General features: G+C 47.0%; 1 protein-coding gene across 1 annotated transcript in view; it reads right to left on the minus strand.

Moving 5' to 3' along the window:
• Positions 1-1,247: 1,247 nt before the first annotated feature.
• The window catches only part of CCDC60 (coiled-coil domain containing 60), a 145,416-nt gene continuing 120,351 nt past the window's right edge, over positions 1,248-26,312 (minus strand). The window contains exons 6-14 of the mRNA XM_006192705.2: positions 20,375-20,465; positions 16,024-16,258; positions 13,020-13,104; positions 9,847-9,918; positions 7,181-7,243; positions 6,378-6,500; positions 5,445-5,576; positions 3,546-3,735; positions 1,248-1,599 (exon numbers count right to left, since the gene is read on the minus strand). Coding sequence (XP_006192767.1) covers positions 1,498-1,599; positions 3,546-3,735; positions 5,445-5,576; positions 6,378-6,500; positions 7,181-7,243; positions 9,847-9,918; positions 13,020-13,104; positions 16,024-16,258; positions 20,375-20,465 — 1,093 coding nt within the window. The 3' untranslated portion in view covers positions 1,248-1,497. The remainder of the gene's footprint in view (positions 1,600-3,545; positions 3,736-5,444; positions 5,577-6,377; positions 6,501-7,180; positions 7,244-9,846; positions 9,919-13,019; positions 13,105-16,023; positions 16,259-20,374; positions 20,466-26,312) is intronic.

Below are 26,312 nucleotides of genomic sequence, written 5' to 3' on the forward strand. Positions count from 1 at the left end.
AGGAGACCACACTGGATCTGGCTTAAGCAGGTTTTAGCCCCCTAACTAACCATTCGAAGGTCTGTCTAGATCTGAGTGCTCCCACGGTGTCACCAAGATTTGGTGTCTCTCTTCCTGAATTTCTCAGCTTCAGTTTCCTCTCTTTGTTGGCAGTGTTTCTGTGCGGTGGCTCTCAGAAGCTGTACACTTATTTTATCCTTATTGTCAACAATTCCAGAGGAAAAGCTCCTTGTTCTCACCAGTTTCAACAGAAGTTCAAGGGCGTGACTTTTACTGGATTACCCTACACATCCATTCCTCTGTTCCACTATGGTCCACGGCCCAGATCGGTCCTCCGGCAGTCTGTTTTTCTATGACCTCCAATCCCCAGAAGGTCTTTTGCATTTTTAAAGGAGTACATACATAAGAAGAATATGCAACAGATATTTACTATCTGCTCCTTTGCAGAGAAAAACTTGTCTGGGGCACGTGTGGTTTTAAAACCTCTCATGATAACCACTCAGGTGGCTTGGTCAGAGCAGTGGGACAGGCGGTCAGCTGGTACAGGCTTGGCATACAGTAGGTGCCCAATTACGATTCTGATGAAAAGGCTCACAGCAAAAATGTTTCTCCCTGAGGCTCTTCTTTGAGCTTGGGAGCTGGGAGGTGATGTATTGCCTCCCTTTAGTCCCCAGTCTATTTCAGCAGTGAAAGATCTTCCATTGTTTGAATAAGTACTCAGTTGTTAACACTCGCCTTCTTCCCTTTCGGCGGAAGTTTTTATTTTGCTGGGGAGCGTGATGCAAGCATAATATTAACATGAACCACTGGATGGAGCTACAGCTCTAAGAAACAGGCTCAGAAAAAAATGACAAGCAGGAGGGTGGGAGTAAGTCTTGTGATTTCAGCATCTCCCCTGCCCAAGACAGACAGACACGTTCCAGACTTGGCTCTGCCACGTACCGGCTACGTGGCTGTCAACAAATGACCTTGAGAAATACGCTCTAGCTCCACTGGTGTGAAGTGGGGGTGGGGGTGGGTAACATCAGTACCTGCTGAACCAAGTAATTGTGAGATTTAAATATTATTAGGTAATGATATCACCCAGCACTGGGCCTGGTGTACAACAAATGCTCAATACACGGTAACTGTATCTTATTATTAGGATCTGAATACCACACTCAAATCCCAGAGTTCTAGCTTTTTCCCAGCTGGACTTCAAACTTTCAGCTCATTTTTATTATCCAGAATTTGAGGAAGAGGAGGAGGGTGAAGGAACCTGGAGAGGGAGTGGGTGGTCAGGCTGGAACATAGGAACAGAGGCTGGGAGACTGAGGCTGGGGTTAGAGGTAGAGGCGAGTTTCTACCTGGGAATGGCTCTCTCTCTCGAATGTTGCCAGAAGCCGGTGTGCAGAGGACCCTACTGTATCATGACGAGTATTCATGAGAGTAGGCAGGAAGCAGGAATACAGTGTAGAGAGCCCGCCTCCACTGGGATAGCTGGTCAACCCAGGCCCCCTACGGCTGGGCACTGTGGGGTCGGATGGGGACGTTGATTCGGTTCTGCAGCCAGTTGATATAATCCTCTTGAGGCATATGGACGACGTGTTCTCGCACAAACTGATGGGCAAATACAATGGCAGCCTCAGATTTGGTCTGAAAGCTAGGCTCAGTGCCTCCTCCCTCCCCGACAAGATCCTGGAAGATCTGTGATTGAGGCTGGCGGCCTCAGGATGCCTCCAACCATCCAGGCACTTAGAATGCCTGGAAGCATCGTGCTGGGGACGGTTCTCTTAAGAAAAGGACCCCTTTCTAGCACTCTGGTTCAGCAGGCTAATTTTAAGCCCTTTCTTGCTGCTACTGACCCAAAGAAATTTGGGGAGAACTGGGAAAACCCAGTTGTCTGCATTTTTCTCTCTTCTCTGCTCCTTAATATCTCTTGTTGTTGTTGTTTTGGTGGGGGGATAATTCGGTTTCTATTTATTTATCTATTTTAATGTAGGTGGAACCCAGGACGTCATGCATGCTAAGCATGCACTCTACCAGTGAGCTATACCCTCTCCCCCTATTCCTTAATATCTTTTTAAAAATCCATTTGTCCTTAAACTTTTTTGGGTTCATAGACCCTTTTAAGAATTGATGGCAACAACAGGCTTGCTTCCAGGAAAGGGTTAAGACACAAAACACAGAGTTTTATATAGATTCTGGATTAAGAGACCCCCACATCCGGGTTGTCAGAAGTTCTGGGATGTTCTCACTGGGATATGAGCATGCTAAGTTTTATTAGCTAGGGCCCCTCCTCTCTGACCCACTCAGAGATTGCCTTTTCCATGCCCCCTGTAATTGGCAGGTGGAGTGTGGACCCCATACATGGACAGTTGTCCTAGAGTTAGGCTTGGACCAGCCTGAAAGATCTCCACAGGGCGTGTGTGGGGAGTGGAGTCTAGACACACGAATTTGTCCACAGGGTCGTCCCCTCCCTCCCCCACTCCCGACCTTGCACCCGCACACCCACGCCCACCCAGGTCAGTCTGTGCAAGGGCCAACCTGCCATGAAAACATCGAGAGGCCTGCCAATGCCGCCATTTGAGTCGCTTCTTTATCCTGAGGCACCGAAAGCCTGATTAAAATGTACATGTGCCATCAGATAAAATGAAGGGAGCGACTCCACTAACATCTGTTAATACCTTAGTGTGGGCTCCTCGCCCTCCACCCCCATCTGCTGACACCTTTGGATGCCCTAGCTGAGTACAAAGCACTGGGAGCTCCTAGGGTGGGCGGGGAGGGTAAACAACTATGGAAAACCACTCAGTGGCTCCTCAGCACCCTCAAGATAAACCTAAATCCTTGACCTTCAGAGAGCTGCGCAGACTGACCCCTTCAGTCCCCTTGGGACTGTGCGCCTTCCTGCTCTCTTCCTTCCGAACCCATGGGCGGCCACGGAATTCCTCCAGCCAGTCAGGTTGTGTCCTGCTCTGGGGCCTTTGCACCTGCTGTTCCCTCTTCCTGACCTGCTCTTTCCCCTTCTCTTCACGATGCTGCATTCTCATCGTTCAGGTCTCAGCTGAAAAGTCACCTTCCCCTGTCACTCTAGTCACGATGAGCCTCCTCTTACATTTACCTTAAATCTGTGCTCCTCAAACTTTATTGTGCGAACAAGTCACCTGGGGTCTCATTTAAATGTAGGTTCTGAGTTGGCAGATATGGTTTGGAGCCTGAGATTCTGCGTTTCTAACAAGAACCCAGGTGATGTCCACGCTGTTGGCCCAGGGGCCTACAGTTTTGTTCCTTACTAGGACTGCCAGTTATTTTATTCATGTGTCCATTTATTTATGTCTCTCTGAAGCCCTCAGGTCTCCAGGGGTCACTGCAGAGGACATAACGACCCCTGGAGTTGAACAACAAAGGTCACGTGACAATCCCTCTCCTGTTAGTTGATGAGTTCGCTGAAGGCCTTTAGGTCTTTTTAAAGCTGTGTTCCCAGCACTTAAACAGAGCCTGGGTGTTGAGAGATGCCTGGATGTGTGTGCCCGAGGCACGGTGAGGGGAAAGGAAGAGGTAGTCACCTCGATCGCCACTGCGATGTCCGGAGAGCACAGTTCCCAGATTCTCAGGTCCTGCAGCACCTTCAGGAGGACGTGCGGCCGGATCCTCAGGTCCAGATTTTCTCCAAACTTCTGCAGTTTTGCCAGGATCTTTCTGGCGGGGCGGAAAGTCTTCAGATCCTCAGGGAGTTTGGACAGCAGGTCAAAGTACCTTCAATTCCAAGAGGAGAGACCCAGTTAGGAAACTGCTGGGAGATGGGTCTGGGCACCTCAGATGCCCATCACCCCTATCTCTTTTTACCACTCATGGGATGTCTCCAGGGTGGCATCAGTCTTTACCTGGGGGACTTTCCTCCCTCCTAAATGCAAAGTGTCCCCAGGTCAGGCAAGTCTTGATTTTTAGGGATTGTAAAAGCTGAAGTATGATTTGCGTCACATTAAAAAAAATTAAGGGCATGCTTTAAAGAGATGCATTTATAATTTTTCTATCAAGCAGACAGTGTGAAAAGCTAGAAGGAAGGAAGGAAGGACACTGTTATTCTGAAGCTTCTCTTTTGGGAGTTAATCAGGCCAAGGAGGACACTGACACATCTGTGGGATACCTCCTAGGATACAAGAGGCTCTCACACGCAAGATGCTGCTGCTGCTGAGGGTGTGTGTGTGTGTGTGTGTATCTTCCATGCCCCTGACCAGTGAGTAAGCTTGGATCATGGCTTTGTGTGTTTCAGTGGGTTTTAAGAACCTTTATAAGTATTACGACAGTGTCTAAGGTGATTTGGAATTCCATCCTTGAGATGTTGGGAACAAGGTAGGTTCTAACCTGGGAGTTGTTCAGGTATGATCAGGACTTAAGGCAGGGGGTGGCATCTCATTTAGAAAAGGTTTTTTCTCCTGATACATATACATGTGGAAAAATTTAAAGAAGAAATTGATCATCCATCATACATGTTGGAATCTTTTTTTTCTCTCTTTTTCTTTTCTTTTTTTATGAGGGGGAGGTAATTAGGTTCATTTCTTTATATTTGGAGGAGGTACTGGGGATTGAACTCAGGACCTCATGCATGCTAAGCATGCACTCGTCATACATTTTGAGCTACTCATATTGCTTTGTATTTGTGATATATATTTATATATTTATGCAAGTCTCTTTGTAAGCTCCCATTTTACATTATTAAAATTGTCAAAGGGTTTCTGGGTACATTTTTAGACTTTCCCATCTTACTCTTAGATCTTGATTTACTCACCCTGACAGGATGGAGGTTCAGGAAATCAGACTCTATATTGCAAATCATCATAGAAATGGATTAGATGGGGGGTTAAATCCTAAAGTTTCTTTGTTTGTAAAGTGGGGGTTAATATGTACCCTTCAGGATGTTTTGTGGGGAACAAACTCGATAATTTATGAAAATTACTTAGGGTAGTGTCTGCCATCCAGTCACTCAATTCACATTGCTTTCTGTTGTACTCATTGTCAGCCCTGTGCTGGGGCACAGTTCCTGGGATATGGCTTTGTACCTTTACACGTTAAATCATTTTGGGAATACGTGTCTTCCCTTGTAGACCTCAGAATCTATAGAAATTTTCAGGTTGGTTTGCCTTGTCTGCCTCTCTTATGGGGGCTGGCAGGTTTGTCCTTATTTGCAAGCCTGAATCAAACAGAAGGTAGATATGGAGAACACAGCTGGGTGGATTATCTGTGGTTCAGGAAATGAGGGCTTCTTGCCTGAGTGTACTCTGGATGTAGCCTGTTTGGCCGGGGGGTTGGGTGGGCTGAGGGAGTGGATGCTGATGGTCAAGGACAGTTTTGGAATGATGCCTGTCTGTGTCTTAAAGAATAATGGAATCAAATGTAATATTGTAACTCCAGAGCCTCCTGTACCCCATTCAGGGACCGTCTTATCTGGCTCTCAGACACTTTACCAGTGGTCTGAAATTTCTTCTGAACCTCCTTTTACCACGGAGACTTGACGTCTCATCTTTGCTATATCCTTTTGGAAATTTGAGACACGATTGAAAGCATGGAACTTCTGGAGAGCTCTTTCTTCTTGGCGCCTGCATCACAGGTTGTATGAGAAAGAGGAAGAAGAAATCAGATACCCTTCCCCGTGAATCATCCTAGCTGCCCTTTGAGATCTGAGTTAAACATCTTTTCTTTCATAAGGCCCTTAACCCTCTGGGCCACTGTAATTTACAGCTCAGGGCACAGGATGGATGATACAGCTCTCTCCAAGGTCCTGAAATGCTCCTGTCTTGCTAAATCCAGTCGCTTTTTATCGGCCCTCATTCTCTCCCTATTTGGGTTGACAGAAGAGAAAAGAAAAGCTTCCAGTGGCCAGCTGGTGCTCTGAAAGTCAAGTTCCAAGTCTTAATTATGACATTTATGGCTGTGCACGATGCCACTCTCACCTACCACTTCTTATTCCTCTTCAAATTTTCCATGTCCCTTCCTACTTTGGGACTTTGTATGCACTTTCCTGCTGCCTGGAATGTCCTCCCTTTTCACCGCACAGCCAGCTCCTCTTCATCTGTTAGGGCTCAGCCTCAAAGTCACCTCCCTAGAGAGGTCTTCTTGGATTACCCAACCTGAATTAGGTCCCTATGGTTTCTCTCTCTTTCTCCTAGAACCCTGCTCTCTTACCATATAGCAATGGTTATAATTTGTAATTGTATAATTTATTGATTCATTTATTTTATCTCTGCCCACATCTTCCACATTTTCTGCCCTCAGCTCCCTGAGGGCAGAAACATGCCCTTTGTGTTCCCTGCTGTAGCCCCAACACCTAGCATCTGGTGGGTACATCGCAGGTGGCAGATGAATGCCCTTTGAGTGAATGGGTATATGTGTGTCCTTACTTTATGAAGATTTCCATCTTGTCCTGTAGACAGAAGCCAGCTTCCTGGGCCACACTGTAGAACTTGGCCCTCATGGTGTTACACACCCCACTCTTGCCATGCACGATGTCACGGTTGGCGTGGCTGTTGACACAGATAAGAAGGGCTTGGGGGGCGGAGCCCATGGGATGGACCCATGAGACAGGCCTCCCTGGGTCCCTAGGTGCTCTGAAATAGGGATTCTCTGGATCCTGTCGGGTTCTCTACCCTCACCTGAAGCCTCCTTCAGCATTCCCCTGGACGTAGGAAGGATAGATCTTCCCAACAACATCAGGCTGGTGGGTCAGGCCTTATTAAATGAGCCCACAGCGAGACATCTGGTCATTTAAGCCCAGTGAATGTTAAGGATAGTGAGATGAAAATGGAATTTGGAGCTGGGAGACTCAGGTTCAAACTCCTGCACCATCACTTTTTAGACACATGGCCTCCAGAGAGACATTTCACCTGGCCAAGTTTCAGCCTGTTCCTCCGTAGAATGGAATGGCACCCCTGCTTCATAGGATTGACTTTGAGGAATAAGCAAGATAATGAATATGGAGTGCTTTGCCCAGTGCCAAGCATGGAGGAAGACTCTGTTGACATTGCCTGTGTTGGTGCTCAGCGTCTGGGCCATGAGCCCCTTGCCCTGGGAGTCCTTTGTCCTTCAGCAGTGTCTGTGGCTCCGGGCACCTGGTCGGCATTGTGTTATTTCAACACCCCTGGGAAGACAGTGTGGTTGCCATAGTCTCTCTTGCCTGGCTTCCTCAGTTGCCCACCTGGCTTACCTTTTAGGCTTCTTCTGCAGTACCTGGGAGTGGCTGTCTCCACTTGTACTGCTGGATCTGTCACTGGAACACAAAGGGATGGTTTCAAGTTGCTTGGAGTCTGATTTTCACAAAAAGGGGTGACTTTAGGGGCCCCATGATACCAGCTAGCCTTCAGGATTCAGGTGAGGGAGGAGGTTCTAATCAAGGCATCGGTAACAGAACTCAATGTATATTTTCCCCATATCTTGGTCTTTGTTCCTACTGGACACTCTACCTGAAAAGTCCTCCTTGTTTCTCTTCCACCTACTCAAATCCTCCTCTGTTTTGTGGCTCACAGCAAGTTCTGCCTGCTCTGACTCTTCTAGTCCAACTTTGACCTTCTGCCTCTGCATACTGTCGGGATGACATTTCCTGGACCCTAGTTTCATTTGTATAAAATTGGTCCCTCCACCTGGAGGATAGGTTTGTCTTAGACCCTTCCAGCCTCCTCTCTACACCTGTCTGCACTTAACCTGGAACTGAGTGCAGATTTGGTGAAGGGAAGGTCCAGTCCTCCTAGGCACATTGTCTTTGGTGTTCCCAGCCCCAGAATGCCTCTTCATTCAAGGATTCTCTTCTCTAGACTAGACCCTTGTGCCAAACACCAAACACCCATTTCACCCCACTTTGGAGGCAGTCAGAGCTGGGTTCAGAGCCCAGCCCTGGCACCACCACCTCCCGGTGTGTGGATAAGCACCTCTGCTCTGGATCGTCAGTTTCTTCATCTGAGATCAGTCAACTCTTCACATAATTTGACCCTTTCTAGGTGTGGGCTGACCGAATTCCTTAAGTGGCTGCTCCCTCCTGTGACCTTGCCTGGCTAGGGTTCCTAGATGGGGGTGAAGCTTCTTGCTCAGGCCCAACTCCCCTCCCCTTTCAGGTTCTCCTTTAGTGACCCAGGCCTTCAGTGCCAGTGTCCACCACCTTCGCTCACACCTTGCCTCCCTTTGTTTCTTCCAGACACTGGAGATTTAACTTGACTGCTCTATCTGTGTGGTTATAGAGGGTGAGACTGTTTTTCCTATCCCTGTGATGTGTGGCTAACCTTTCCCTTCAAACCCTCTGGCATCTGGGACTTCTCTGGCCACTCCCAGACCACTCACTCCCCAGAGGAAAGGTCCTGGCTTTTGCTGCTTTTCCCAGAGGCTCATGGGACTGGCCCTAGAGGTCTTAGGCCTGGTAGCTGATGGAGCGAGCCCTTATCCCACCTTGCTGGGAAGCAGAGCCCCAGTAACAATGCCCAGAAGGCCCTGTGTTTGGATTCCAACCAGCTGCCCCAGCCCCTGTCGATGAATTCTTTGAGGGGTGTGGGTGTTGGTTTTGACCCTCCTCCTAAAGGTGGCTCTCTTCTTTTCTAGAAGAGAGGGAGGAGGTGGGAGGTGAAGGAAGCAGTGTTTTAGCTGTGATAAACAAACAAACAAACAAACAAAAGACCCCTCTGCTGGTCTCAGTCTCCCCTTTCCCTGGCCCTCCTTGAGTTTCAACCACACCAGTCTTTGCTCAGTGAACCTAAGCTTCCTCTTGTCTCAGATCCTTTGCACATGCTCTTCCCTCTGCTTGGAACACTATTCCCACTTTTCCCAGCAATAGGCTAGCTAATTCTTCTTCTTCCTTTTTCCTTTCTTTCTTTTTTTTTTTTCAGGTCTCAGCTTAAATGTTAAACTCAGCCTTAATTAGGATTCTGGTGCTCCACAGTTACTCAGTCCCCCATAATTCTCCTTTAGAATGCTTTCCACGGTTATGATTACATGGCTAACTCTCTGGGATTATTGGATAAATGCATGACTCTCCCATTAGACCAGCAATTCTTAACCATGGGCAGGATTCAAGGATGATTCCACGAATGCAGATGGGAAAAAAAAAAAACAGGTTATGTCTTCATTTTAACTAGCCTTTAGCAGAAATGGAAATCACAGGGTTTTGCACATTACATTAAAATTGTGGGAGATATTTTGAAAAATCATTTATATTTGACACAAATCCAAAATTACAGTAGTTATTAGACTTGCTGCTCAGTCTTGTTATATAAGGTATTGCTCAAGCAGCTCATTAGAGGACCATATATCCCAAATCTGGTTGCAGTAGCGTTTTTGACACTACTATAGAATTCTTTGTAAACCCTGGGAATTTACAAGATGCATTTAAAAGCATTTTTATGAAAGGAGTCCATAGGCTTTCTTAGGCGGTCAAAGAGCCCATGACACAAAAGGAGTTATGACCCACCCTGGCCAGATGGTGAGATTCACGGGGGCAGACTGCATCTGTCTTGTTTATTGTTGCATCTCCAAAAACCCCAGCACACCTGCTGGCACATGGCAGGGATGGCTGACTATTCTCCAGATGAATAAATGAGTCGGGGGCAGAACTTCACCTCCCCCAAGTCACTCAAGTCAAGAGGGAAGGGCTGGTTCTTTAACACCCCTTCCCTACTTCATCCCTCTGCTACTGGGAGACTCTGATTTTATGGTATGTAATTGTTGGGGAGAAACCAAGCCCTGGGAGTTAAGAAGCTTATTTCCAGTGAAGAAGGAAAAAGGTTTCCTTCTCTGTCCCACTTTCCATAGTCTGGTGAGGGCCATCTCTGGGGTGCGCCCTGGAACTGTGGGGTGCCTCCCCGCACCTGATAGGGCCCCAGGCCTTCCTACCTTGATTTGTGGGTGGTCTGCATATTTTTATAGGCAGAATCACTCTTGTTTTGTCTGATCATTGGCAAGACACTGCAAAGCAAGATGAGTCACTTAGTAAGGCACTGAACATATGGTGCTGCTAAGACAGCACATATCTGTGGGAGAACGAAGAGTTCTTTTTCTAAAGCAGAGATCTTAGACTTTACAGGGTATAGAAATCCCCGGGACAAAATGTTCAGAACACAGATTCCATAGCCAGAATCCCAAAGAGTTGCAGACATTAGGCCTGAAGTGCCACACACAACCCACACACATACCACACACACACACACACACACACACACACCACACACACATACCACACACACACACACACCACACACACACACACACACAGACTTCTGATGCAGGTGTGTAGAGAGCATACTTTGAAAACTGTCCATGAAATAACGCCCCTTCGAAGTGCTTGTTAAAAAAAAAAAATACAGTTTCCTCTAGGGATTCTTATTCAGTGGGTCTGGGATGAAGACGAGAAATCTGTATTTTTCACAAACACCCCAACAGATTCTGATCTTCAGGGACATTTTGGAAAACACTGTTGGAGGATTTGAAGAGGTCATCTTCCTGGACGCTGCTATGGTCTGAATGTTTGTGTCCCCCCCAGGTTTCTATGTTGAATCCTAACCCTCAAAAGGATGATGTTAGGAGGTGGAGGCCTTTGGGAGGTGAATTCGATCATGAGGGTGGAACCCTAATGACTGGAACTGGTGCCCTTATGAAAGAAATCCCTGAGAACTAGCTTGTTCTTTCCACTATGTGAGGACGTGGTGAGAAGGCGGTTGTCTGTGAGAAAGACAGCCCTCGCCAGACGCTGAACCTGCTGTCACCTTGATCTTGGACTTCCAAGCTGCTGGAACTGTGAGAAATAAGTGTCTGTTGTTTATCAGCCACTCAGTATATGGGATGTTTGTTATACCAGCCCGCATGGACTAGGACAGGTGACCAGAGGGCAGCCTGGCCCTGAAGCTGGGGGCTGGTTGGCTTTCAGGGGTTCCTGAAACCCCCAGAATTCAATGTCAGTCTTGATGGGAGCATATCTGGTGTCTAAAGTGAAATATGAATCCAGATTCTAAAGTGAATAGGGCACAAGAAATCTGACAGCTTTTCCTAACTGTCTCTCAGCAGCTTGGCAGAGAAGCCTCCAATATTTGCTGTCTTAGCGAGAGATTAGGGAGATTTTCGCCGGGAAGAATTGAGGGAGGATGGGAAACTTCAACAGGTTCTCGCTCTGTAACCATGGTTATTTTATCGTTAACGCGAATGCAGAGGCCATATGATAGGGTGTGTGAACATCGGGTTCTCGTGTGGATTTGTCTTTGAGGACCTGAAGCAGGTCACTCTTGGCCATTCTCCTCCATCTACAAGATGGGCCCATGGTAATGGGTACCAGTGAATAAACCCATCTCAGCAAGGTGCTGCAGAGATTGTGTGGCATATACAGTACATGAAATAAAAGTAGCAACCATCACCACCACCTTCACCATTTATTGTGTGCTTGTAATATGCCAGGCACAGGCCAATATGTTGAACGCATTATCTCAATAAATGCTTAAACTGACTCACTGATGGAGACATTATTTCCGTAACAGTAGTAACACTTGCCCAGGATATTATTATTTAATTCTCACTACAGCCCCTTGGGATAGGTTGTTAATGAGTCTCATTTTACAGAATTGGAATCAGGCTCAGAGAGGTAAAACCACTGGCTCAACAGCACACAGCAATTAAATCAAGGAAATGGAGATTGACCTTAGTCTACTTGGTACCAAGGCCAATGCTTGGATGATGCACAATCTCATTTTATAAATGAGGAAACTGAGGTTTAAGGAGAGGCTGAGGGATGTGTTCAAAGGCACCCGGTCTTGAATGCATGTCATTCTGACTCCAAAGAACGCGTTCATGGTGTGAGTTCTTACAAAGGAAGGAGCCTCTCGGAGCAGATGCTTCCTCACTTTGTCTGTCTTTAACGCTGATCAGCAGCCAGGGCCTTAAGGGCTAACACTGTCTCAAGGGCCTTCAAGTGCCACCCTCCAGAGCCCCGGTGTGAGCTGAGGCAGCCGCAGCAAGATTCATCACTAACAAGCAGAGGCGGGGTGCGAGGCATGTGCAGGTGCTGGGTGAACTGTAATTACGGAGACAACAGTAACCGGTAAGTCATGGCCAGCATCCCAGCAGGCTGAAGGCAGTGCCTCGTTTCTTCTCGGGGAGCAATTTGCTCACTGAGAGGGATCTACGCTGGGGAAGGGAACGTGGGCTCTTGCCTGCGGGCTCTCCGGGTCTTTTAGAGGTCAAAAGTCCGGGGAACAAGGTTTTCATCCAGAAGACGGACACCTTAGGTTCAAGTCTGACTCTATGAGCTAATTACCTTGGTCACCAGCTTGAAATTTCAAAGGATTCTTTTTGCTCTGAGGATAGAAATCAGAATCCTAGAGGTGGCTTCCCAGGTCCCCAGACTTACACCTCCCTCCATCCCATTTTGGTAGCACTTCAGTTCCTTGAAGGTGCTGCGCTCCCTTCTGACCACGTCTGCACGTGCTGCAGTCTGTTCGCCCCCCTGGCCTGCCCTCCCTCCTCTTCCCACACGCACAACTTTGGCTGGCCAGCTCTTTTTCATTCTTCATCCAAAATCTTAGCTGGAAGTTTCTTCCTTGGAGGGAACTTCCCTTGATCCCCATCCCCGTCCCAGAATAGATCAGACAGCCCTATTGTCTCCTCTCATAACACCTTCCGCAATAAAGAATATGATCCATCCACATTCATAAAGGTTCACTGGAAGAATGAATGAGTAAACTTTGGATCCCTGGGAGGCAGTGAAGCAGAGTGGTTAAGAGAACACTTTTTGGAATTAGAAAGATCTGGATTCAGGTTGTGTCCTTACCATTTGTTAGCTGGGTGACCCTGAATGAGTTACCTAGCCTCTCTGAACCTCATTTCCTTATTTGTAAAATAAAGACGAGGGTACCTACCTCGTAGGGTTGTTGGGAGGACTTAGGGAGGTGACACACATGAGCTAAGTGCACAGTTTGGGGCTCATCACAGAGAAAACGCTTAACGCTTGGGAGCTGCTGTTCTTAATGTTACCACGATCACTCTGACAGCCTTTATTTGCTCCCAGTGTCAAGGGAACATACCTGGGCGCTTGTTTTTGCATCCCGTTTTCCACTGTGTTTGTTCTCCGAGTATCTTCCCGAACCATCTCCAGGAGCTTCTGCAGATCTGGTGGGAACAGGAGGGGTCACTGTCTGCAGGGTGCTCTGGAGGCAGGACTGAGCAGGTCGGGCCCAGCCCCCCAGGATGACATCGCCCCTGCTTCAGAGTATGGGGGAGCTGGAGAAGGATTAGACTGGGGTCTAGAAGTGTGGCAGGTTGTAAATGTGACATGTGACTCCTCTGCTTATAACCGAGGACTGGCCATTTTTCTTTGGGACGATGTCTAAATCCCTTCACGTGGCCTGGGAGGCCTTGCAGGGTCTGGGCTGCCCTTCTCTCTCCTGTCTCGTCTTACATTTTGCCCTGCCACCCCCACCCCCACCTTAAACTCTATCATCGCCTGAGAGAAGTACTTCCAATTCCAAGAAGAAAGCATCCTGCTCGGGGAAAACCCTCCCTGATCCCACAGACCTGAAGCTCCAAACTGGTGGTCCACAGGCTGCATCAAGCTTGCAATTGCGTCTGATTTGATTTGATTTGATGCCCAAACGTTTCAAAACTGGGAATTTCCGCCTAAAAACTCCAAGCCTCCAGCTTCCCCAGAAAGGACTCTGAGATGGCCCATTCCTGCCATGTGCTGACGGGGGCCTTTAGACTCTCCTGTGTACTCTCCGGCGGCCCACAGCCCCCTCCCCGCCTCACTGCATTACTTTACTTGTATTTTCATACTTAATATTGTTGCTTTTTACCTAATGTAGAGCTATTTCTTTGTGCCTGACTATTACGAGTTGGCTTGTGACCTCCAGGAAGACAATGTCGAAGTCCTAATCCTCGGGACCTCAGAATGCGAATTACTCATATTCTTATTTGGAAGTAGGGTTGTTGCAGGTGTAAGTAAGATGAGGTCATACTGGAGTGGAGTGGGCCCTTAATCCAATGTGACTGATGTTCTTGTAATAAGAGGACAGAGACACGAAGGGAGAAGGTGGCCATGTGATGACAGAGGCAGAGACTGGCCTGACGATGTCTCCACAAATCAAAGTGCCAAGGGTCGCCAGCAACTACCAGAAGACATAAACAGCAAGGAAGGAAACATCCATGCAGGTTTCAGAGGCAGCGTTGCCCTGCTGACACCGTGGTGTGGATTCTAACCTTCAGAACTGGGAGACAATAGATTCCTGTTGTTTTAAGCCAGGAAATGACTTTAAGTTGGAACTTTGTTAGGGCAGCCCCTGGAGGCAAATACACTGACACTCTCAAAAGTTGGAAAATAATATACATTTGGAGTAAGCTATGTGCTTCAAGAAAAGTGGTAGAGGGGATGTCCAAAGTGTTTTATATGGATACAGATGTGCAAGTCTCTGGTACTGTCCTTGCCACATGAGTGTCTCAGTCCACACTAGCTGAATAAATAAGTGAGTGACTAAGGAGGGGAAAAAAAGTAGGAAGGATGTGGGAGACTATGAGCGAGGTCTGGAAAATCAGTGAAGGAGGACAAAGCCAATGCAGACACTTCTCACTCTTCAGAGGTGCCTGAAGTCAGCTCAAGTTCAAGTCTCAAGGGCCATGCCTGGAAGGGGGAAGCCCGATGCTTCCCAGGGCCGTAAGTTCCATCTTGTTTATGCAGTCACTGGGCGCTAGGGGAAGGGCACCCCTCCCCCCTTAGTGACCTGGGAGCCATCGAGGCCATGACAAACATCAGTGTTTAACCGTTTTCCACTCACCTTCCTCCCCCTCAGGTAGTTTATCTTTCTAGTAACTTTTGGGCGTGACTCCATTTGACCTGAATCTGACCTGCATTTCTCTCTTGTCATGCCCACCTCCTCTACTGCCACACATCCCAGAATCCTTGGGGGGGGGGACGGAAGCCCATTAGGGAAGGCACGGAAGCTATTTCCTCTACCTTTTTCTCTTCTCCTGGGAACCTAGCAGCAATGTCCGACTGCTCCCCAACTCCTGCCCCAAACCAGCCCAGTGGGTGGATCCCAGCAGATGAACCGAGTGGCTTGGCACACTGGGCAGCCCTCCTAGAGAATCACGTATAAGGCACCATATTTCACTTAACGCAGCAGGGTTTTTTTCCTGCTTGCTGATAATGCCTCTGGGCAGGAATGGTGCCCGCTGATATCAAGCTCCACCCATTATGCAGCTGAGGTTGGATATGCATGAACTAGAACAAAGCCTTGGGACCCACGTCTACTCTCCAAGGTTACCTGGAAGAAGAGACTTCTTCTTGGAAAGGGTGCAGATGCCATAAAATAGAGTTTCCCCGAGGAAGAGAGACCTGTGATGGGCGCCTACACTCGGGGGATCCTGCTTAAGTCCCAGTTTCCAGGGCGATGGGGATACCATGTGCAATGCTCAGAGCTCACAGCATCCTGTTACCAGATGCCAAATCACACCATTAAAGAAAAAATTCTGACTTCCTTCCTCCATCTTCCATCGATTTGGGAGGGGACCAGCCCACAGGGAGGCCACGACCCGCTGTTCCCAGTCATTTGCATCCACAAAGACTTCATTATGCCGCCAGCCCTGGAAATTAGACCTTGGTCAAATGGGACGTCTCTCAGAATAGGACTCGTGAATTCAGAATCAATTTGAGGAGGTTTTAGAAGGCAATGAGAGTCTGGGAAATTAATCTACTTTTGTCAAGGCTCTGACAGATGCACTGGAGGTTAAAGTATGAACAGAGGGAAAGGGTGAGAGAGCGGAGGTAGACGGGCTTTCTCTCCGGGATGTAGGTCTCTGGTGGAAACGCATCTCCTACCCATGGCTGAGCACCTGCTGTGTGCCAGGTTGAAGGTGAGGAAGACACTGTTCCACACCTGCAGGGAGCTCACGTTCCTTCCCCCTTTCTTCTTTAGTAATAGAAATATGTGTGTACATGTCTGTGTGTGAGTGTGTGGACTTTTGTGTGTGAGGGGAGGCATCTACTAGCTCAAGGCAGATTCAGGGCAGACTGGTCAGATCTATGGTAGGACTTACTGGCATGGAGAGGCTCTTCGTCAGGCTTGGTCGAAGACGACTCATTGTCCTCGACGTCCTTGCTGCCCGTTGCCTGGGTGATCACACTTTGGGGCTCATCTGAGCCTGGGTTCCCAGAGACCATGCTGCTCTGGGGGGAGGACCCTCCACTCGTCCGAGACAGACTGAGGGTCGAGCCCCGCCGGCTTGGTTTGCGGCTGGTGGCGCGTATCACAGGAATTTTAGATTTCTTGGTCTGCAGGAAAGAGAGAAGAGAGGGGGGTTTCCGAAAGGAAGAAGAAAGGACAGAAAGATGGAAGGAAGGAGGCGAGGAGGAAGAAGGGTGGAAAGAAGGGAGGGAGGGGGGAAGGAAGGAAGAAAAGTAGGAAAAAAAGTGAAAATCTGGTTCTGAATGTGATTTCCTTTTTTTTCTTTACAAACTCCATGAGACACATCTAGGTCTGGAGTGACCTTCTGTCACAAATCGAGATCATTTATACATGTGTATTATTTGAAGCGAGCGTGGTGAGACTTCTACTCAGCGAGTACCAGGGTCGCCCAAGCAGTCACTCCAGGAAGCCAAACGAATATCCCCATGATGCTGCCATCGCCCAGAACAGTTTTTGACTTTTCTTTCGTAATAACCATCATAGTTGATTTTTACACTGTGGGGAGGATGGGTCTGACTTCTTTAGCTGCATCTTGGATTTGTGTTCACTGGGATTTGTGTTCATTTCTGAAGAATACAAGGTGGAGAAAATTCTATGAATTCAGGAAGTGGAGGAGAGGGAGGCAGACTTGTCTCACCTCAAGAGGGATGGGGTGGTACTCTTGTTTGGGGAGGAGCCATGATGGAGGTGGGCGGGGCTCCTGGACGACGAGTCCTAGGAGGTCAAAAGCGCAGGTGGGGAAAGTCCTGTGAGGAGATTGTGGATTTTTGGAAGGAAAGAGTCAAAGTGGACAGGTTATGTGTGTGCGTGCGTGTGTCCGTGCGTGTGTGTGTGTGTCTGTGTCTGTATCTCCAAGTCTTCGGCTTCTTAACTTGCCCAAGATGACACATCCAGCGAGTATCAGACCCAGGAGCTACATCTAGGTCAGGCTAACACCTATGCTAATTATCATGCCTTGCATAGAAATACTTTAAGCAATGCCTTTTTCAGTGGCATCGACATTGCCCTTGATCCCATGCTGATGAGTCTTTATGACCTTTAAAACAGCAGGTTTACAGTGGGGAAGAAGGCCCTTAGCAGCTCCAGAGTAAGAACTCAATACACGTGTGGGCTATCGTGTACACTCAGCTAACAGACACTATTTCATTTGAGAACGTGTGAACTGAAAGCCCTTGGAGGGCAGTTGGAGGTCTTCTTTGGATGAAACTCACAGTGTCTGAGACCCTAGGGAAGAAGATAAGGAGAAGAGGTAGCACTGAAGGCCACACAACATTTAGTTAATATCTAACAGGATGGAGAGAACTGTACTATTCAGCAGGACTCATGGTGCCCTGAATGTGGGTGGAACTTTCCAGCTCCAGAAGAGGGGAGGGATTTCTTGGTTGCACAGGGCAAGGAGAGGGTGGGAGAAGAGGGAGGAAGGGTGGTGGGGGAACACTAGGGGGGTTAAGACATAATGTCTCTCTGGGGACCGCCAACACACCTTCAGTGAAATTCTACATAAATGATAGAATGCTTCAGAATGTGATAGCCTGCAGGCAGGGGCGGGGGTGGTGGTGGTGGAGTTTGAAGTGGGTTTAACCAGATCTCCAAGGAAGCATGTGAGTTGCAAAATGACTGTGATAGAGAAAAAGCAAAGGCCAAAAGTTGGCATGTCCCCCCGTTGATAAATTAGGAGCTTGATACAGTGTCCCCTTTGTCCTGGCATTGCAACTGGACATTGCCAGACTGACAGAGATCCCCTCTGTGCCCTGCCACCCTGGGGAGAGGTGATGGCAGAGTTCGGGGATAAAACACTTAGAAGTAGCCTTTTCCTGTCTCACCTGGGACGATATGAATTCCTGACTCTGGACACCAGACTCCCTCGAGCGATGCCACTTTTGAAGGCTGGACAGATTGTGTCAGAGGCAGCAGTGAGACTTGCAGTGAGCACTGGGCTCAGGGCCAGGGGACCTTGGGGGTCCTTGGGCAAGGCACCCTCCCTTGCCTCCGTTCCCTCATCTGTACAACAGAGAGGATGGGCTGGGGTGATCTCAGAAGAGCTTTCCCTACCCAGAGGTCTGTGTGCATCCTCCTTGCGGTAGGATTTCATCTTGTGCTCCTAAAGTTGCCATTAATTAAAATTCAATTAACAGCTGCAGCCAGGAAATCCAAAGTGAAGGGCTGACACTTCTGATTAATTGAGAGCGGCAGAAAAATAAAATGTGGGGGGAAGATGTGACAGGCAGCTTTAGCGTCTTGCTTGCCCTTTATTGAGCTGACTCTCTCTGAATCGACTTAAATCCTCAAATACTTCTTCTCTATTTTGTGTATTTCACTCAGGAGCAGTGTTTGCTAGCAGGGACTGCTTTTTTGGCAACAAAAGGAAAAGATTTCCCTGAATGATTTCTTATACTTTCTTAGAAGCAGAGGTTTCAAACTGGTGGCTCACGGGGAAACATGTGTAGCTGCCCAGAATTTTAAAAATTGGGGATATCTTTATATAAAAACTGAGGTTATTGGTCTCTCTTGAAAATGACAAGCCCTGGCTCCCATCCTGACACGGCGAAATGAATAGAGCTGAGTAGAGCTTCTTTCCTTTAGCTGTGCAGGAGAATTCCTGTTTGCCACAGACCTTACCACTCCCTACCATATTATCCAGCCTGATTTTTTTTTCATTTATGCAAACTGTCTGGCTCTTACGATCACTGCCTTGATGCTGACAAGCTTCACACATACAGAATAATAACAGTTGGGAGTGGATTGGAGCCTCTCAAAGTCATCATTTTGTAGGTGGAAAGACTGAGGTCAGGAGAGAGGAAAGGACTTGTCCAATGCAATATGGTGAACCGAGTCACAGAGGTTAAATGAGGTCTCCCGACTCCCACCCTCAGAATGGGCCACACTGCAGCCCAGAGTCTGAGCCACAAACTTGCCCCGGGGAATTCAATTCCATTAGAGTTCAAGTGCGGTAATTCACTCTCCCCTCCTCCCATTTTAGTTGTGAATATCCCTGAAGGACTTCTTTCTTTTTTTTTAAATTATTTTTTAAGGTTTGTGGCTCCTGCTGCTTTTTCTGTGCGTCTCTGGAGACAGATGCACACGATATCACCGTAGCAACTTTCTGTGGTAAAAACAAAGGCTCTTCTCAGATTTAGGAGCGCCCCGATGAAAGAGCAAGAAAATCCTGAAACTTCACGAGGGGCAATTATAGTCATGAAATACCACGGAGGACATGCTTCTGGAGAGCTCGGTGTTTAATACACAGACCCAGGATTAGCTCTTGGCTCTGCCCCTGCCCAGCTGTGTGACCTCATGCAAATCACTTAACCTCTCTGAGCCCTAACTTTCTGCTCTCTTACCTGGAAATGAGAATAACGCCCCACGGGGTAATTAGGAGGACAGAACTGGCTAAAATCACTAAAGAGCTTCCTAGCACACACCCTGGCCTATTGCTGTTCTGCGCAAAAGGGGTTTCTAAAAATTATATAACCACAATAAGACGCAGCATGGTAACATTTTCAAAGTGAGGTGGGTGGTTGCATATTGTTTCCTGGGGTTCTTTAGTCATGTTGTGAAGTGGGCAGAAGCCAGCATTATTCCCATTTTGTGGTTCAGCGAAAATCTCTCAACTATCTTTAGCTGTCTACCCCTAGCATCACTGTTATTATGGCGCTTGTTTTTAAGTGCACGAATTGTGGATACGAATACGAATTTTGGGTCAGGAGGAGTTTTGAGTGAAAAGAACAGACCTCTTGATGTGCTCTTAATAAGAAATACATGTTCTAGTTTGTAGAAAACCCTGTCTTTTGAATCACTCACTTCTTACTTTCTGACTGTGTTTAAAAAAAAGAGAGAGAGAGAGGCAGAGACAGATACAGAGAAATGACTGTTTTTGATTAAAAATATAAAGTGAGGTGAGTCCATTTCCTTCTGGAGACATCTTATTAAGCAGATCCCAGGTACTGCTTCTCTTCTCTGTGAAGTGGTGTCCAGCTAAATGTCATTTCTTCTACAATCCCCAGATAACCATTTTAATTACAATTTACAAAAAAACCCAAAAAACAAACAAACAAAAAAATCCAACAGCATGAAGTTCTGACTTCCTTTCACTCAGAGAACCAACTAGGAAAAAAATCCCATCAGAGACAAGACCGGCAAAAACACCTCCAACCCAAGTTGGGGCTGGAACGCAGCCAGCAGAGTCGCGTGCGGGTGGTTACCTTGGGCGCTGTGACGAAGTGCTCCCACCTCTGTCCAATGGACTTGTCCTTATTAATTTTTTTTATTGTGTTCTTGCTTCCACCCGGGTCCCTGTGTGAAAAACAGCTTAATGAGTTTTCCCTTTCTGGAGCCTCAGTTCATTACAAGTTCTTTTAAGAAATGCAGTAAATAGATGATGAGTGGTGGCTGGTCTCTGCCAGGATCCTCTCTTAGACTCCAGGGCAGGTCTGCGGTTCCTCCTGGGGGTGAATTGAAAAGCACTTCCATTTCCGAACCTCTGCCTGCGCTGGTGCCTAAGGGTCCCACCAGCAGGGACGCTTCTGAATAACACACAGAGAGGATGACTGGGTGGGCTTGTGGGGAGCTTGTCGGGTGGGTTACACAACGCAAATCACTGGTTTGGAGCTTATTAAGTGGAAGCTCTACACTAACCTACACGCAAGATGCTTCCTGTGCATTCTCACTGAAGCATCTCAACCAAGCCTTGTGATATAGTCACTCATTCCATTTTATAAATGAGAAAACACACCCTGGGGGGCTTAAGTCACTTACCTAGATGCACATTTGTAACGAACCTGTCCAGGGCCCTGTACCTAATTTTGTATTATAACTTTGTATTCTTTTTCCTAAAGGGTCCCTCTCCCCAATTAAATAAACTTCAGGTCCCATGAAACCTGGATCTTCCCCTCATGGATTGGGAAATCTCTGGGTGTGAGAGTAAAGCCCCAGCGAGTTTTGATGGTGACATGCCTACAACCCCTTACCTGAAACCCATGGCACCAGACGTGTTGCCAAATTTGGAATTTCGGCATTTTGGAATGGAAATACGCTGCGTATACCATAGGTTAACATAATCCTTCCAGTGGGGCCCGGGGTGCTGTAATCAGACACCCTGTAATCAGCACCTTGTAATCACACACTTTAATTTTTCTGCAGTGGTATCTGAAAGTTTACACTAGGTGGGATAAAGACCATGAACAGCTTCAAGTCAAGTTTTGCTACCAGATCAGTTTGGGTCGTGTCAGATTTTGCTGCAAATAAGTTATGGAAAAATGGAGCTTAAGAGAGCCTTTTGGATTTGGACCTTGTGTCTATGTGGATTTCTGCTGAGAAGTCAGCTGGATGACTCAGTGTCTGCTCTCTCAACTACCTTTACCTGACTCTCTATCAATTGATCGATCTATTGATCTCTTCCTCTATTCACCCCTATCTTTCTTTATCCCCTTTTTCTTTACAGAAAGGATTTTAGAGGGCTGGGAATCCTTTACATCATTTGGTTGGCTGTCACTTAGCGTAGAGGAAGGACTCGAGGGAAAGAGATGGCCAGACCAGTTTGATGGGGGGAGGTACCAGGGGAAGTCTAGACTTATCAGGGGCCGCCACAGACGCCAAGGTGAAAGTCGGGCTGGGGAGGGCTGGGTGAGAAAGTGCCTCCGAGCTTCTTGTAAGACTTAATGTTTGATTACACAATAAAAAGCCCTCTGAATAATTAACAGTGAAGCTCATTTGACTTTGGTTCTGCCTGCCTCGCCCCCGAGTAATCAAATTAGGGAATATTTAAAGTCCAGCCAGAGGAAGGAGCAGCGATACTTCAGTCCTACAAACAATATTTAAACGGGCGGCACTTCTGAAGTCTGATTTAAGGCTCACCAACTGGAAGCCTGAGCGCTTCCTGCTTTGGAGCGTTTCTTTCAAGACCACAGGGCTTTTCTTGCTTTTTCCTTTTGCTAACGCAGCCCCCTGCTGTGCATCCAGCCTTCTTGAACTTCAAAAGCAACCCACCTCCGCCCTTTAAAATTAAATCTGGTCCTGGCCATGCTTTCAAAAATCTTAAATATTCAGACCCAACCAGGAAGATGGAGGCTTTTCTGTTCACGCAGACTTCCAAGACGACCCGAAATCTACTGCGACTTCAAGCAGCAGGTTAAATGAGCTAAAAATGCAAAATGCAAGCTTCCCAGAGATCTTAAAAGGCCCTGAGCATCGCTCTTGCAAAGCCATTGATAAAGAAAGGGCCTGGTTAGACAGACTCGGTCTCTCTGATGTTGCATTTTCAGTAGCAAATAAGCCAAAAAGCAGTATCAGTGGCAAGGAGGAAAGAACATCACCCAAGTGTCGTGGTCCACAGCGGACTGACGACACACACCCGGTCCCAGGAGGGCGAGCGAGTTGGTGTTCCTTCCCACCGCCTGGAGGGCTAGTCATTGCCGTTCACCCACAGAAGGGTCCCAGGTCTTCCCGGCTCCTTGAAGTCGGGTGTTAGCGCTGTGACTTGCTTTGTTTAAAAATCCGTGAGTGAAAGTCACCTGTGGCTCTTAGGGCCAGTGCTCAGGTCGGATTCCCTTTTCTCTGCATAGACCAGGAAACTTGTGATGAGATGGAGCTCCAATCAGCACGTGTCCTTTGAGTGACTATGGTGGGCAGGGTCCCACGTTGATGACGTGTAAAAGGGGAGCAAGAAATGAACTTATGTCGCATTAAGCTGCTGAGATTTGGGGCCTGTTCATGACGGCAGCTTAATTTAGCTTACCCATGTCTCTGTGAGATTTACTGTCTGTGTGACCTCAGGCAAGTCTCTCTGAGCATCAGAACCAGGAAAAGGGGTGTATCTTCGCAGTTAACAGTGGGCTTAAGAATCAGGTGGACCAGCTGTTTGAGCCCTCCACCTGCCCTGCAGCTTCCTGGACATGCGAGCTTGTGTAATGTTTAGCTCCTCTGAGCCTCAGAGTCCTCATCTATAAAATGGGGAAATATTAGCTAAGCCAGAGGATGATTACAGTGAGGATGCAATGAGGGGGAGGGAAATAGCTCAGCGGTAGGGCACATGCTTGGTATGCCCGAGGTCCTGGGTTCAATCCCCAGTACGTCCATCAGAAGAAAAAAAAAGATGCAATGTAATGGGGCTTGTTAAGAGCTTGGCAGAGTGCCTTGTATAGAGAACTGAGTATAGTTGAGTTATTGACAGCACACTTTTTTTTCCGACAGAGATCATGGTGTGGCTTTGAAGGAGGGCCTCATGATGGGGAAGGAGGCACCAGGGCAGATCGGTGGGGAAGAAGTGGCTATGATTTTCAGACCATAGTTTCTCCCCGCTGAAGCTTTCTGGGGGATCCTATTTGCTAGAAATCAAGGGAAGAAGTCATCAAGCACCATCACATCTCTTTTAACTGTGCCCGCCAAGCACATTTTGTTCCTCGCAGTCACTTGAAGACATCTATCCACAGTGGCAGAGTAATTTTCTCAAATCCTTCACTCTCTCTTTCCGAATCTGCATTTACTTCTCAGGTGGAAAAGCCTGTTGGCTGGTTTAGGACATGTTCACGTGTCCACGACTGAGATGGAGAACAGAGGTAACTGCTGATTTTGCACCAGGGAAGGGACAGAGATGAAAGCTCTCAGGATCTCCCAAGCTGGGTGGCTCATCCTACCTCCCGAGGGTAGATGCTCAGATCCTGCCACGTTGCCCCACTCCTGCAGAGATGTCCACCCGAGTACAGAGATGGAGGGATGACGCAGTTAAATTGGTGCAGGGAGAACCAGACACTTCACTCAAATGTCACCTTCTGTGTGCGTCTTTCCCTGATGACCCAATTTAAAAGTCAGCCCTCGACCTTGTCACTGTCATATCATCCTGTCAATTTCTTCATGATGCTTAACAGTATCTCGAAGTATCTTGATTATTATATGTTTATTATCTGTTGCTCCCCCATCTCCCCTAGAATAGAAGCTCCAGAAAGCAGGGACCTTGTCTGTTTTCTTCATGAGTATATTCCCAGTAGAGCTTGAGAAAAAGTAGTTTTGAGGAAAATGAGACCTTCGGAGTGTAAGGGAGGTGGGGGGGGCGGAGTGCAGAGGACACATGACAAGGGGAAAACAACTTAGGTATAAGAATTGCTATGAAGTGTGTTGTTCAGTACAATGTTGCATTTTTTTTTTTTTTTTTTTTTTTTTTTTTGTGAGAGTAACAATCTAGCAAACACTCAAAGATCTTGGGGGAATTGCTTAAGTATGTTGATAAACTCCACAGTCATTAAAAGAGGTTTTAACATGGAGAGATGTTCCCTGTATATTAAATTAAATAACAAACATTTAGTTGCAAAGCAGTAAGTATAGAATGGTCTTTTTTTTTTTTTTTTAAAAAAGGAAATTATATATTTATATATCATATGATCTTAGTTAGTTGGGGTCCCTTTTGTGTCCTGGCAAATACTACTTTATAATGAGTTATTCTTTTTTGACACCAGATTGCTCCCTAAGTTAAGTGAAGACAGGACTTCAGCTAGAAAAAGGAAATAATCATTTAGTGGTTAAGTGCACATGCTTTGCAGCATTCTGACTTTTATTAGCTGTGTAACTTAGTTACATAAGTAACTTGCATAACTTACTTACTTCAATTCTCTGTGCCTCTGTTTCCTTTTCTGTAAATCAGAATGAGGCTCAAATGAGGTCATAAATCCAGAGCAGTGCTTGACATAGAAAGCACTCAAATGCCAGCTATTTTCTTGATAATACAGTTGTTGGATTTAGGTGTCTGTGTCCTATTTGAAATGTTTTATATATAGAAAGTCATCTTTAATTTTTCTAAAGGAGGGATGGGTCCTTTGTGCCTGGGAAGCCCAGCTCTTGAGTGTCTGGACTCTCTTAATGAAAGGCAGGATTATATCCTGGACTCCCCAGTTAAGAGTGGGTCCAGTGGTGTCTCTCTGGGACAGCCAGAGGCCATAGGACACACGTGACTGTGCTGCTCACGCAGCTCCGGGAGAGAGCGTGGGATTATCTCTGACTGTGGAGACTCGAGGCTGTTGGAACAGCTCCTTCCCCCTGCCTGGAAGGTAAGTCGGTAACCCTTTACTCCCCTCTTTGGTCAGGGGTCTGCCCGTTCCTTCTCCCAGGGCAGAGATGGGCACCTGCTGGGGAGAGGTGGCGCTAAGGCTTGTAGCGCTTCCTTACACCTGGTTTTGTCTGCTTCTCTGCAAAAAGCCACTCGTTTCTAGTCAGTCCTTGGAAATTTAGTCTCCAATAAGAATAATACTAATACAAGTTCACATCCCCTTATCTAATTTCAAAACGCAAAGGGTTTTGAAAGCCAAAAAAAAAAAAAAAAATTTAATAATGTATTTGGTGGCAAAACTGATCTGATGGGAGGCTACTGATGACCCTTATTTACCCTGAGTATCCACTTAGTTGTAAATACTCATTCCTTTTTTTTTTTTTTCCTGCAGAAATACATTTGATTGAGAGGGTGCTGCCCCAGTCCCCTCTGGGAGTATGATGCTCTCTATAAAATATGCCCCATATTTCTTTTCTAAAATGCCAAAAAAAGAAGAAGAAGAAGAGAAGAAGAAGAAGGAGGAGGAGGAGGAGGAGGAGGAGGAGGAGGAGGAGGAGGAGGAGGAGGAGGAGGAGGAGGAGAAGAAGAAGAAGAAGAAGAAGAAGAAGAATTTCTAAATGCAGCTGGTCCCAGAGTTTTGAATAAAAATCTATGGGCCTTGATATATAAAACAAGTCTGACTTTGCCTGAATAGAGGCTTACATCTCTCAGAGAAGGGTAATTAGCACATTCATTATTGAAGGCTCAGTTTCTGCTCTGTTGTGGACCCGATCATCTTGTCAATTGAAGTACACTCTCCTGCCAGCAGCAGAACTAATGAGGATGCTGAGAAAAGATAATGTGTTTGAATTGCCACATGATGAAATTGGGAAGACTTTTTCTTTTTTTCTAAATAAAGCAGAGACTCAGATGTAACTTCGAATGACATCCTAAAATCTGTCATCTGTCCATTTACCGAACCATCCGCCAATCCATCCAAACAAATATGGGATCGAACAAAGTGTTTGTAGCAGGCTCGCTGCCAGTTAGTAAAGTTTTGCTGCCTGTAGAAGGCCCACTATGAGGTATTGAATCACCCCATTTTCTTGCTACGAAATTCAGAGGGG

This window comes from Camelus ferus, chromosome 32 (assembly GCF_009834535.1).
Source record: "Camelus ferus isolate YT-003-E chromosome 32, BCGSAC_Cfer_1.0, whole genome shotgun sequence".
Taxonomy (NCBI): domain Eukaryota; kingdom Metazoa; phylum Chordata; class Mammalia; order Artiodactyla; family Camelidae; genus Camelus; species Camelus ferus.